Source organism: Petaurus breviceps, unplaced genomic scaffold, assembly GCF_028583685.1.
Source record: "Petaurus breviceps papuanus isolate PSGF00001 unplaced genomic scaffold, PetGlider_PUasm1.0 186, whole genome shotgun sequence".
Classification (NCBI taxonomy): domain Eukaryota; kingdom Metazoa; phylum Chordata; class Mammalia; order Diprotodontia; family Petauridae; genus Petaurus; species Petaurus breviceps.
The window spans coordinates 46,940,908-46,952,406 of NW_027185798.1; the positions used below are offsets into that span (position 1 = coordinate 46,940,908).

General features: G+C 44.0%; 1 protein-coding gene and 1 long non-coding RNA gene across 2 annotated transcripts in view; one reads left to right on the forward strand and one right to left on the reverse strand.

The window, feature by feature from the left end:
* Positions 1-10,607, reverse strand: part of LOC138162176 (uncharacterized) — a 56,179-nt gene extending 45,572 nt beyond the window's left edge. The window contains exon 1 of the long non-coding RNA XR_011168566.1: positions 10,523-10,607. This is a non-coding gene — a long non-coding RNA (uncharacterized lncRNA). The remainder of the gene's footprint in view (positions 1-10,522) is intronic.
* Positions 10,608-10,694: 87 nt separating this feature from the next.
* Positions 10,695-11,499, forward strand: part of ALX3 (ALX homeobox 3) — an 18,768-nt gene continuing 17,963 nt past the window's right edge. Inside the window, exon 1 of the mRNA XM_069090411.1 lies at positions 10,695-11,100. Coding sequence (XP_068946512.1) covers positions 10,845-11,100 — 256 coding nt within the window. The 5' untranslated portion in view covers positions 10,695-10,844. The remainder of the gene's footprint in view (positions 11,101-11,499) is intronic.

Consider the following 11,499-nt stretch of genomic DNA (forward strand, 5'->3'; position numbering starts at 1 on the left):
AACTGCCCTTCAATCTTCCCACTCTCCCATCTTTTATCTCTCCTTATCTATTGACTCCTTCTCCCCTCCCTACAAATGCCCAAGTCTTCATCCTCCTTGAAATCTTTTACTTCAGTTTGATGCTGTTCCCTCAAGCTGTTGTCTGAGATCTCTCCTCCATTTCATAGGTAAACTTATAGAAAAAGCCTTCTACTTTTATTGCTTCTACTCCCTCACCTCTTACTTCTTGGTCCCTTGCAGATCTTGCTTCTAACCCCTTCCCTGCAACAGGAGACAACATTTTCTTTCTCCAAGGTTTCCAATTATTTCTCAGTTGCTAAATTTCCATCATGGAAGGGAGAAGTCAAAGAGGAAGAAGAGATAGTCCACAGTGTCCAAAAGAGATGAGAAAGTGGGTCAAGAAAGATGAAGCTTAAGGAAAAGATGGAAAATTTTAGTAATTAGATTCTCCTTCGATCTATCTGATTGCTCCTTTTTTGTCTCTTTTGCTAGATGGTGGCAAGGCCCCTAACCATCAGTGTCTCAAAGACTCTGTCCTAGGAACTTTTTCTCTTCCTATACATTCTGTCTTGGAAATCACATCAATTCTCATGTTCAATTATTGTGCCTGTAGTTCTGCACTGGGAGTCAGAATTACCTGGGTTCAGATCCTGCTTCTAATGCCTTCTGGATTCATGACCATGGGTAAGTCACTGTACCTTTCCAAGACTCAGTTTCCTCATCTGTACAAGGGGTACAATAATAGCCTGTGCCTCACAAGGTCATTGTGAAGAGTGAGTGAGATTGTAAATGTATAGTGTTTTGTGAAAGTGTCATATATCAGCTCTTTCTATTAGTATTTAAAAATCTTTACAAAAACCTAACCTCTGATCTTTACAAAGCCTTAATCTTTCTCTCCTGAGCTCCAGTTCCACATCATCAACTTTCTGGTGGAGCTTTCCACCTAGAAGTCCCACAGGTGTGTATCTCAAACCCAAAATATCCCAAACTCCTCTCTGTACCTCTCTTCTAAACTCTGTTCTTTCTGTATCACCACCTTCTTGGTCACCAAGGGGTATTATCTTGAAAAGCCGTCCTTGAAACTCTTCACTCTTCCTCACCCCAGCAAATCTAATCTAATCTCATCAATTATTCCTCTACAATATTTCTTACATCAATCTCTACTCACATGGCTACCACCCTAATTCAGACCCTCACCACCTCCTGTCTGAACTACTGTAATAGCTTTTCAATTGGATTTCAGATCTATATTATCCACCCATTCCAAAACACAACAAATGGAAAATAATCTTCCTAAAGTACATGTCACTCACTGAAGAATTTTCAGTGGCTATCCAGTGCCTTCCAAGATAAAACACAAGCTCCTCGGCTTGCCTTTTACAATCCAGCTTCAGTCTACACTTTCAGGCATATTTCATAATACTCTGTTCCAATCCAGACAATCCACAAAACAACAAATCAAATTATGATTCGTAATATTTGCTGATTTCCGAGGTATAACTGTTAACACTGAAAATTTAAGAATCAGGACCCTGAATGAGATACCACCAACCCACTCCTTAGTTGTTAGTATTCATTAGGACCCATTTATATCCTGTTTTTTTTTCTCTGTATAAATGCATTGCTCTCAATAAATTATAAGCTCCTAGAGGGAATGGACCTCTTTTCCCCTTTGTGTCATTGGTATAATGCCTATCGGTCATTAGGTACTTTGTTGTTTGTAAAATGTTATTGAATTAGCCCCACTCCATGCCTTCAGTTGGCATGCAAGTAGATACAATCGCCGTAGCTACCATACAAAGTTTGACTGAAAGACTTTTTTTGGGCTCATTTTTTTTATTAAATTATTTATTTTTAGTTTTCTGAAATACTCTTCAGAGTCCATCTAGTCCAACCCTCTTATTTTACAGATGAGGAAAATGTGCCTAAGGTCACACATATAAATGGCAGGGATGGGATTTGAACAAAGGAACCATAACTCCAGATCAAATGCACTAAGCATTATTTTTCTATAGGAGCAGCTAGTGTGCAGAAGTGTATAGAGTTCTGGCCTGGAATCAGGAAGACTCCTCTACATTCAAATATGGCCTCAGACCTTTACTAGCTATGTGACCCTGAGCAAGTCACTTGACCCTGTTAGCCTCAGTTTCCTCATCTGTAAAATGAGCAAGATACAAGGACTTCATAGGAGTTCACCAGTCAATTGCAGACACATTATTAGGCCTCACATGCTCATTAGACTCTCCCAGAAGGTAAACACATTTTGGGTTCTGCAAAAAAAGCAGTCCTCTTCACTTGGGACATTCTAACGAGAAGGCAAAGGCAGTCAGTCCAGACTTGCTGTCCAGGATCCTAGGCTAATATTCTGTTCATTAAACTACTTCCTCCAACAAGACCAGAGCCCCAGAGCAGCAGCCTGGACTGCTGGAGCTGTGACCAGTTCTAACGGTGGCCTCTCTAACCAAGGAGCAAAGTTTGTTTTATAGGAGTGGGCTAGAAGAGCCGGGTTTGAAGATTTATTTACCCTTTCTATGCCTGACTGGATTCCAGGAAGAATGTTTCTAATGGGAAATAAGCTGCTTGGTTTTTCTAGACCATATTTCCCAGGAGAATCTATTTAAGATTTCAGTGTCTGAATTGAATAGAGTGAATGTAATATCAACAGCTTTCCCTTTGGAAGAGCCCAAAGCTATGAGTCTGCTTCCCCCATTCCCAAGATTTTTGGTAGAGGAGCCTCTTCTAGCTTGAAAGTCAGGTTATTTAGTTAAGAAACATGGGTTCTATACTTAACCCTCAGGAGTTCTGGGCAGGTGACTCATCCTCTCTAAATTCCAGCTTCCTCATCTATAGAATGGGAATAACAAAACTCACCTATTTCAAAAGGTTGTTGGAAGGAAAGCTCTTTGTAAGCTTTAATTTATATGTGTGGCCTTGGACAAGTCACATAACTTCAGTACTACCAGGCCACTCTACTATTGGTAGAGAAAATGTTCACATTCAGAGTTCCTTTTATCAGGGAAATCAGAGATACAGTTCATAATTCCTTTTTTGAAATTTGTCAACTGGTGCAAACTGGCGACTGATCTACAATTTCTAGTTTTATTGGCTTACCTGGGACAGGGAAAATTTGCTTGCCTAGGGTCACACAGGCAGTATTGTGATGGAAAAAGAGCTCAGTCCAAGTCTTCTTCTCTACAGCCACTAGATGGTAGTTTCATTAAGATTCTCTGTAATGAACTATTGCTGAGTGAAGCAAGCAGAACCAGGAGAACATTGTACACAGCAGCAGCAACGTTGTTCGAGGACCAGCTTTGATAGACTTAGCTCTTCTCAGCAATACAGTGATCTAAGACAATTCCAAAAAACTCATTCCAAAAGGAAAATGCTACCTAGGTCCAGAGAAAGAACTATGGAGTCTGAATGCAGAGCAAAGCAGACTATATTCTCTCTCTCTTTTTTTCCCTTTTCTCATGGTTTTTCCCTTTTGTTCTGATTCTTCTTTCACAACATGACTAATGTGGAAATATCTTTAATACGATTGTACACGTATAGCCTGTATCAGATTGTATGTGGTTTTTGGGGGGAGGGGAAGGAGAGGAGAAAAATTTAGAACTCAAAATCTTATAAAAGTGAATGTTGAAAACTAAAAATAAAAACATTTTTAAAAATTTTATGTAAGTGTGAGTTATAGTGAGAGAAAATAGAGAATGAATTTTACTAAAAATAAAAGGATGACAAAAAGAAAATTTTTAATGAATTTGGGGAGTTAAATGGTTGAATTGTTCTTTTATTTAGCTTATAATACTACCAGGCCACTCTACTATTGGTAGAGAAAATGTCTGCTATTTTTCTACTATTGGTAGAGAAAATGTCCACATCTGCTGATGCAACTGTAGTAGTGTCTCTTTTTATGAGATCTCACTCTCCTTTTGGACAAGGAAGGAGGAAGAAACAGTTGGAATAGTAATGGATAGTGGGCTAAACTTTGCATCAAGAAAATGTGGATTCAAATCCTGCCATGACCACTTCTGTGTGATCAGAAATATGACACAGTTTCCCCACCTGTAAAACAAAGTTAATGTGACTTTTCAACACAGGGTTGTTGTTATCTCAAAAGAGATAATGTAGTTGCTGTGCAGACATTAAAGTGCTATTAAAAATAGCTTTATCTACCACTTACATAGCACTTTAAGGTTTGCCAAGCACTTTCCAAATGCTATCTCATTTATTCTCACAGTAACCTTTGTAGGTAGATGCTATTATCATCTCCATTTTACAGATGAGGAAACTGAGGCAGGCAAAGGTTAAGTAACTTGCCCAGAGTCACATATAGTAATCATCTAAGGAAGAATTTGAATTCAGGTCTTGCTAGCTCTAGGTACAATGCTCAAGCCACTGAATTATTATGGTGTAGTGCATAGTATTTCTTTTTGTTCAAATGAGAAGGAAAGAGCAATTATCTAGGATAATGATTACTTTAAGGAGGTGAGTGGAGCAACCAAGCCTCAGGACAGTTAAGGATTGGCTGAGATGGAGCTTTGTAAAATGAAGAAAGAATGGCAACCCAGCAAACCCAAAAGTCAGTGCAGGGGGGCATCATTCTCTGGCAAAGTTAAACCCAAATAATTTCAACTGGAGACCAGTTTAGCAAGTTGGGCACATCATTCCATTTATGCTAGGTAAAGTATCTTTAAAAATTACTCAATTGTACCACAAAATGTATTCTTGGTATTTTTGTATATTACTCTTTTTCCTTGTAAATAAACCTTAGAAAAGACATATTTGTAGCCTGAAGTTGAGGACTAGTTGAGCAAGTTGTAGCCTGAAGTTGAGCAAGAGGACTACAAGAATTAAATCCCACCAATATCACTGTCCTAGTAATGTAGCATAAACAGGGATAGGAGCTGGGGTTTCCTTTACAGAACTGGCTTCCCTGGGCCAACTGGACACACCAGACATCCTTTGACAATAGAGGTAGCAGAAGATGGGGGAAAGCTCAGAAGCATCAAGCAAGAGCCAAAGCTCCAAGAAGGTCAGAGATCTTATTGATTATGTCAGAGTTTAGAGATAAATGGAAATTAAGGGTGGAGACCCTGAAACCAAAAGGAGAACTTTCCAGGATCATCTCCAAGAAAATGCCGAACCCCAGGGGCGGCCAGGTGGCTCAGTGAGTAAGAGCACTGGCTCCAGTGTCGGGATGACCTGGATCAAATCCGGGCTCAGATACTCATCACCACACCCAGAAATAACTGGCCGTGTAACCTTGAGCAAGTTACTTAACCCCAATTGCTTTAAAAAAAAATGCTAAACTCCCCAGAAGACTTTATGGATGGCTGGTCACATGGGGCTGGGTGCATCCTTTCCAGATACTATTTTAGAAATTTAGTACAGACTCAGAGAATTGCAAACCCTGGATTACTTGTTCTAGTCAATCCACTCACTCCTCACCCCCACCTCATCTGAAAGAATGAAAAACTAGGAATGTATTTTCATCTGTTGCAAATTAAGGAAAGTGGAGGTTAAGGAGGAAATCTAGAAACTTAAGGTTATTTTCTCAACATTGCAAGTGAGTCTGGGACCCAGAAGCCAGATTCTGGCTCCATTCGCCATCCATATGTATTGGAAGATTGTCTTCCCTATTCCTAGTTTGTTTATTGTTGTTTTCCAGCATGGAAAAGAGACATAGTCATATCAGCAAAGTCAGTCAGTCAATAAGCATTTATTAAGCACCTACTGTCTGACAGACACTGTGCTAAGTAATCAATGGGGATAAAAAGAGAGACATCTTAACTCTAGGAGTTAAGTCTTAAGCATTCCACCAGTCAATCTAGATAATTCCAGGGGGAGTCCCTTTTCCTCCAAGGCAGGCTGCCTTTGCTTATTGTCTTACTGTGGAGCCTGAATGATCTGGATGCCAACCCCCTACTGTTCAGTGGACTTGAATAGAGTACTGGACCTGGAGTCAGGAAGGTCTGAGTCCAAATCCATCCCCAGACATTTACTAACTGTGTGTCCTTGAACAAATCACTTAACTTTTGTCTGCCTTCTTCATCTGTAAAATAGAGATAATAACAGCACCTACCTCCTTGGGGTTGTCATGAGAATAAAATGACATAATATTTGTAAAGTGCTTAATAAATGCTAGCTATTATTATTACCATTTCTGCATGGCATGTCTTATATTAAGTTGAAATGAATTGAGAGAGGAAGGAAAAGGGAGACCCCATATGTGGTTACTGATGTGGGAGCTGAATTACTCAAGGGTCTTTCTCCTCCAAAGGGATTCTTCCACCCAACTACATAAGAAGTTACTTCTTGCAGGCTCGGTGCTCTCCTCCCAGTGGGAGATTATCTGAACTGAACAGGACTGACTTTTCAGCTTTCTGTCAATGCTCAGAAGTACAGGGCATCAAACAACTCATGTACTTTTCAAGATGGCAAACCTTGGACTTCAAACTCCTTGCTGTGTGACCCTTTGTAAATCTTTTAACCTCTCCCAGCCTCAGTTTCCCTGTCTGTGCAACAGATTGCCTTTCTCACAGGGTTTTTATCAGGATCAAATGAGATAATATATGTACTGTTCTTTAGGAACATGAAAGTGTTATATAAATGTTAGGTATTCTGTAAAGTGCTTTGCAAACTTCAAAGTGCTTCATAAATGTCAGTTATCATTATCACCTTCTTTGGAAGTATTCTTTCCACAGACCTCAAAGCACTCAGTAGAAAAGAGTTCTTTTTTTTCCAAGGAGAAGGATGGAATCTCTTTTAGAAGGGAAAACTGAAGTCAGAGTGCTGGATGAGGAGAGGTGGAATAGAGGATCTCTAAACCTTGAAAACCCCTCTTTGCTCTACATCCTACCATCTATGAGTGTCTGTCCTTCATTCCTGCACTCCTCTCCATCATACAATAATGAATCATTCTACAAGTCTGTGGCAGAGCTGAGAAGAGAATCTAGGAATCCTAGTTCCTAGTTACCAGATAACTCTATTTCTTTTTTATTTGTTTTTGTTGTTGTTGTGGGGGGGGGGGGAGACAAGGCAACTGGAGTTAAGTGACTTGCCCTAGGCCACACAGCTAGTGTGTCAAGTGTCTGAGGCCGGATTTGAACTCAGGTCCTCCTGACTGCAGGGCCAGTGCTCTTTCACTGTGCCTCCTAGCTGCCCCATAACCCTATTTCTTCAATGACTGCTACAGAATCTGAGGTCCCTTCACATACTTTTTTAGAGTACATTATTCAGGTTCTCCACAATACAGCTATGGTGGCCGCTAGAGTATAGGGTCTGCTAAGCCTAAAGACCAAATTAAATGGAACGGCTAACACCTGAGATGTTTTATTATGGAACTGCCAGATGTGGGGGAGAGTTTTAAGAGAGTATGTAAATTCTCCATTCATGCTGTTTCATAACCAGCTGGACTGAAATCGCTTCTTAATCTAGTTACTGAAAACCTGGTCTACACAGGCAAAGTGAAGTTGGGAGGTTGACAGTGGGACCTAGATCATCCAGGCCTGTATTTTATAGAGAAAATCCTGGGTCCAGCCACCCTAGTTAGTGTTTAAAGAGGAAAAGGATAAATGACAGCCTAGCATCAGGGAGCAGAAGGTTGGAAGGAATGGAGAGGTGGAGGGAGGGGAGAGTGCTAGCGTCTATGACTTCGAAGCTTCACATCCTTTGACAAACACGTTAGATCCAAACAGGGAAACAAACCAGCATCCAATTGGCTTTGGCCAGCTAATTCACTAATGGAACCCAGCTTGAATCTCTGTATATCTTATAGGACTTATTTTCTGTGCCATAGGTTTGGGCATCTGACTTCCACTATTTTTCATGTGCAAATTAACCTCTTCTCTTCAACTAATCTCATTAAAGGGCATAAGCTGTGTTTTATATTCTTCTTGTGATTCATTCTCTTCTGCCTCAACCCCTCCATCCCTAGGAATGTTTTGTCGTTATTCAGCCCTGTGTAGAACTTGTGCACTTATAGACTTGCCTGGGTAGCCTAAGAGGGTAAATGTCTCACTTATGGGCACACAGCTTACTAGACATGCCAAGGAGAGGACTCAAACTCAGGTCTTACTAACTCCAAAACCAGTCAGTCCCTCTATCCACCACACCATCCTGCTCTTTCATAGGGATTTAGTAAGCTCAAAAGAACTTCTATTAAAGAGATGCCCAGAGTCCCACTCTGTTATATATGCTTGACCAAAGCCCTAGTTATAGGGCAAATTAGTCCATCTAAACTTGTTGTCCAGAGGGATTCCAGGAACTAGGATCACCTGGGTCCCAGAAATGGAATTTCTTCTAGTAAGGGATGAGTAGAAATCCAGATAAAGAATTTAACTCCCATTCCAACCCTGGCTCCCCTCCTGAGCTTTGCTATTGCTGTCACATAATAACTGACCACCATCTTGCTGGTAACCCAGACACAGGGTCCAAGTGTTATCCTAAATTGCCCACTCTCTCTTCTCTCATTCCACCACATCTAATCTGTTTTTAGGGGCTTCCTATCTATTCTACCTCCTTAATATCTCTGTCGTATACTCCCCTTCTCTCCTCTGACATTGCCACCACCCTAAGGCAGACCCCTCGTACCTGGACTATTGCATTACCCTTCTGGTTAGTCTTCCAGACTCAAGTCTCTCCCCACTCCAATACATCCTCTGCTCAGCTGTCAAAGTGTTGTTCCTCAAGTGCAAATCTGACCCCATCGCCCCCATTCAATTACCTCCAATGGCTCCCTATTGCCTACAGGATCAGATACAAAACATTAGGCATTCAAGGCCCTTCTAAATCTGGCTTTCTCATCCCTTCCAGTCTTCTTACACCTTATTTCCTGCCCCCGGTGACTCTGGCTCCTTTGCTACTATCTAAGGACTCTGGGCATTTTCATTGACTATCTCCCATGCCTGGGGCACTCTTCCTCCTCATCTGTGCTCACTCCTTATCCCCCCTCAATACTAGTACCTTCCCTCTGTTCATTGTCTCCAGTTTATCCTGTCTATATCTTGTTTGTACAGCATTGAGCTTGTTGTGAGCAGGGATTGTCTTTTGTGTTTCTTTGTAGCCCCAGCACTGAGCACAGTGCCTGATACATACATGTGCTTAATAAATGTTTATTGACTAACTGCCTGACTGTCGATCAAGTAATCATCAGTTCGAAGTGCTAGTGTGGGTCTGCCATACTGTGGTTAGGGGTTCTAATGGTGGCAATGCCTCTCACCTGGTACTGAAACCCATAAGGCTTCAGAGAACTCATGATATGTTTAATAATGTCTTAATGACTCAGACTGAGGCTAGGGACTTCTGGTTCCTGTTTGGCCCTGATTTACAGCCCAGCCCTGGCTGAGGACAGTCAAGAAGTCCCCTTTAAGCCTATGGAGGAAGAGAGAGATGTTCACACTAGAACAAGACTTGAATTTCTTTAAGAAATGAGAATTAAACTGAAATACAAACAATTCCTGCCTTCCCCCATCACTTTGCTTGCTTTCTGGAGACCTTGAAACCAGTATAATTTAATTCTAAGCCAGGTCTCAGGAAGGAGGTTGGAGCAATAAAGTCATTGCCCCCCAGAAAGTTCCTGCCCAGTTGCCCTGGTTATTCACAGACTTTTTTCTTCTGAAGAACCAAAACCACTGTCTGATTCTCCCATTTAATTTTTTGTTTAATGCTTTGTTAGATCACATTTATGCTTAGCATTCTTCCAAAAGCAGAAGGAGATGCCTGGTGTAGTCAGACAGGTCTAAGCATTCTGCAAGGGCCTTTTCTTCAGGGATAGGGAAGCATTCCAGACCTCGTGGGCCCCGAGGTGAGTGGTTTTGCTCCCCTAGCAAAGAAATTGCTAAGCTTGTCCTCTCCACCTGTTCCAAAGTAAATAGGAAAAATTTGGATTCTCTGAACCCCAATCCAGTGCTCTTTCTCCAGCCCCAGCTACCACCAGTACAGTCCATATGTAGTCCAGAAGAGGAGGTATTCCCAGAATACCCTCTTTTTCCACCGGGAAGCAAACATCTCAAAGCAGAGGAGACCTTTGCGCTAGACTGCGGATAGTACTGTAGTCTGAGGCTTGGGAGCTGCCTCCCTTCGCTGACCCCATCAGGGATGCAGAGGAAAGCCAGTATCGAGAGCCACGTCTTGTCCTTGCACAGTATGGCTCACTTGCCCAAGGGTCTGTGTGTTTGTGGCGGTGAAGGACTGACTGGACTCTTCTGCTTTCCAGTGTCTGGTCTCCCATTGCCCCTTAGAACCCAAGGCCAGCTCTTCTGGAAGACACGGCTTATAGCAAGCAGTAAGCAAAGTTCTCTCGTGGTGTCCAGGGCTAAGGCTGGAAAGCTGTTCTGCCACGGATGCTGGCCAGGCAGAGACTGGGGACAGGGATGGGCCAGAATAAAAAAGGACCTCTCCCCGACCAAGCGCACACTCCATACCTCCCACCCCACCTCCCGTACACAACTCCCCACCCCACCTAGGACCTGAGTAAAGGTCGTTCAGAGCTTCCCACATTCCGCCCACAAGCTGCGCTCACCTCGGAAAACTGGACGCAGGGTGGCCAGAGAAAGATGTATCCGGACTCCGAGGGGTTAATCCCCGCGCGGGGCACCGCCACACGTGACGTGGATAGTTAGTGGATTAAGTCAGGAGGAACACTACCCCCTCTCCTCCGCCCCCCGCCCCCCGCGGCGTGCGCCGCTCTCGGGGGCTCGGGGGCCCAGTTCCCAGGTCCCTCCCCCCTTGGCGCGCACATCCCGCTAGGGCAGCGCTAGCCCCAGAGCCGGCCGGCCCGGCAGCCCGTCCCGCGTAACTGCATAGGCTCCTCGGCCCCAGGCGTGGGCCCCCAGGAGGCCTGCATGGAGCCCGAGCGTTGCTTGCCTTATGGCGCGGGTCCCGGTGCTTACCCAGCGGCGACCGACAAGCCCCCAGGACCCCCGCCTCATTTGCACCCAGCTCCGATCCCCGGGCCCCGGATTGCTCGCTACGCGACGGCCTGCGGAACCCTGGAGCCCTATTCCCCGGAGGCGGCCAAGCCCCCTGCCAAGTACCTGCAGGAAGCCGGTCCCGGGCCGACCCTCAACGGCAGGCGCTTTTACGAGGCCCCTGCGGAAGGTAATGTGGGTGGGAGGCTACGATCGGGCAGGGCACAGACAGAGACTAACTTGGGGCCACCGGACTAAGTTCTGAGGACTCTCCCCGGGGTCCCTTTCTCCCCACCTCTTCGGGGCCCTCCCTTCCTTTTCTCTCTTTCCTCAAACCCGAAAAGTCCACATTTCCCCCCCCTTTCAGGTTCCAATTCAGAGTCATCCGAAGGGTTTTGTTCCCATCCCCTCGCTCTCAGCAACCGTCGGAACCTGGGTCTGGGAGAGCCCAGCCGGGGAACTGAAATCTGCTGCCACGGGTCTAGTGGGAAGCTTTGAGGCCGAAGAGTGGGATTTTCTGGTGGGGCTGCCGGAGAAAGCCACCGGAGGGGATGATTGGGTCGGCCGACTTCGTGAAACAAGCTAGGTC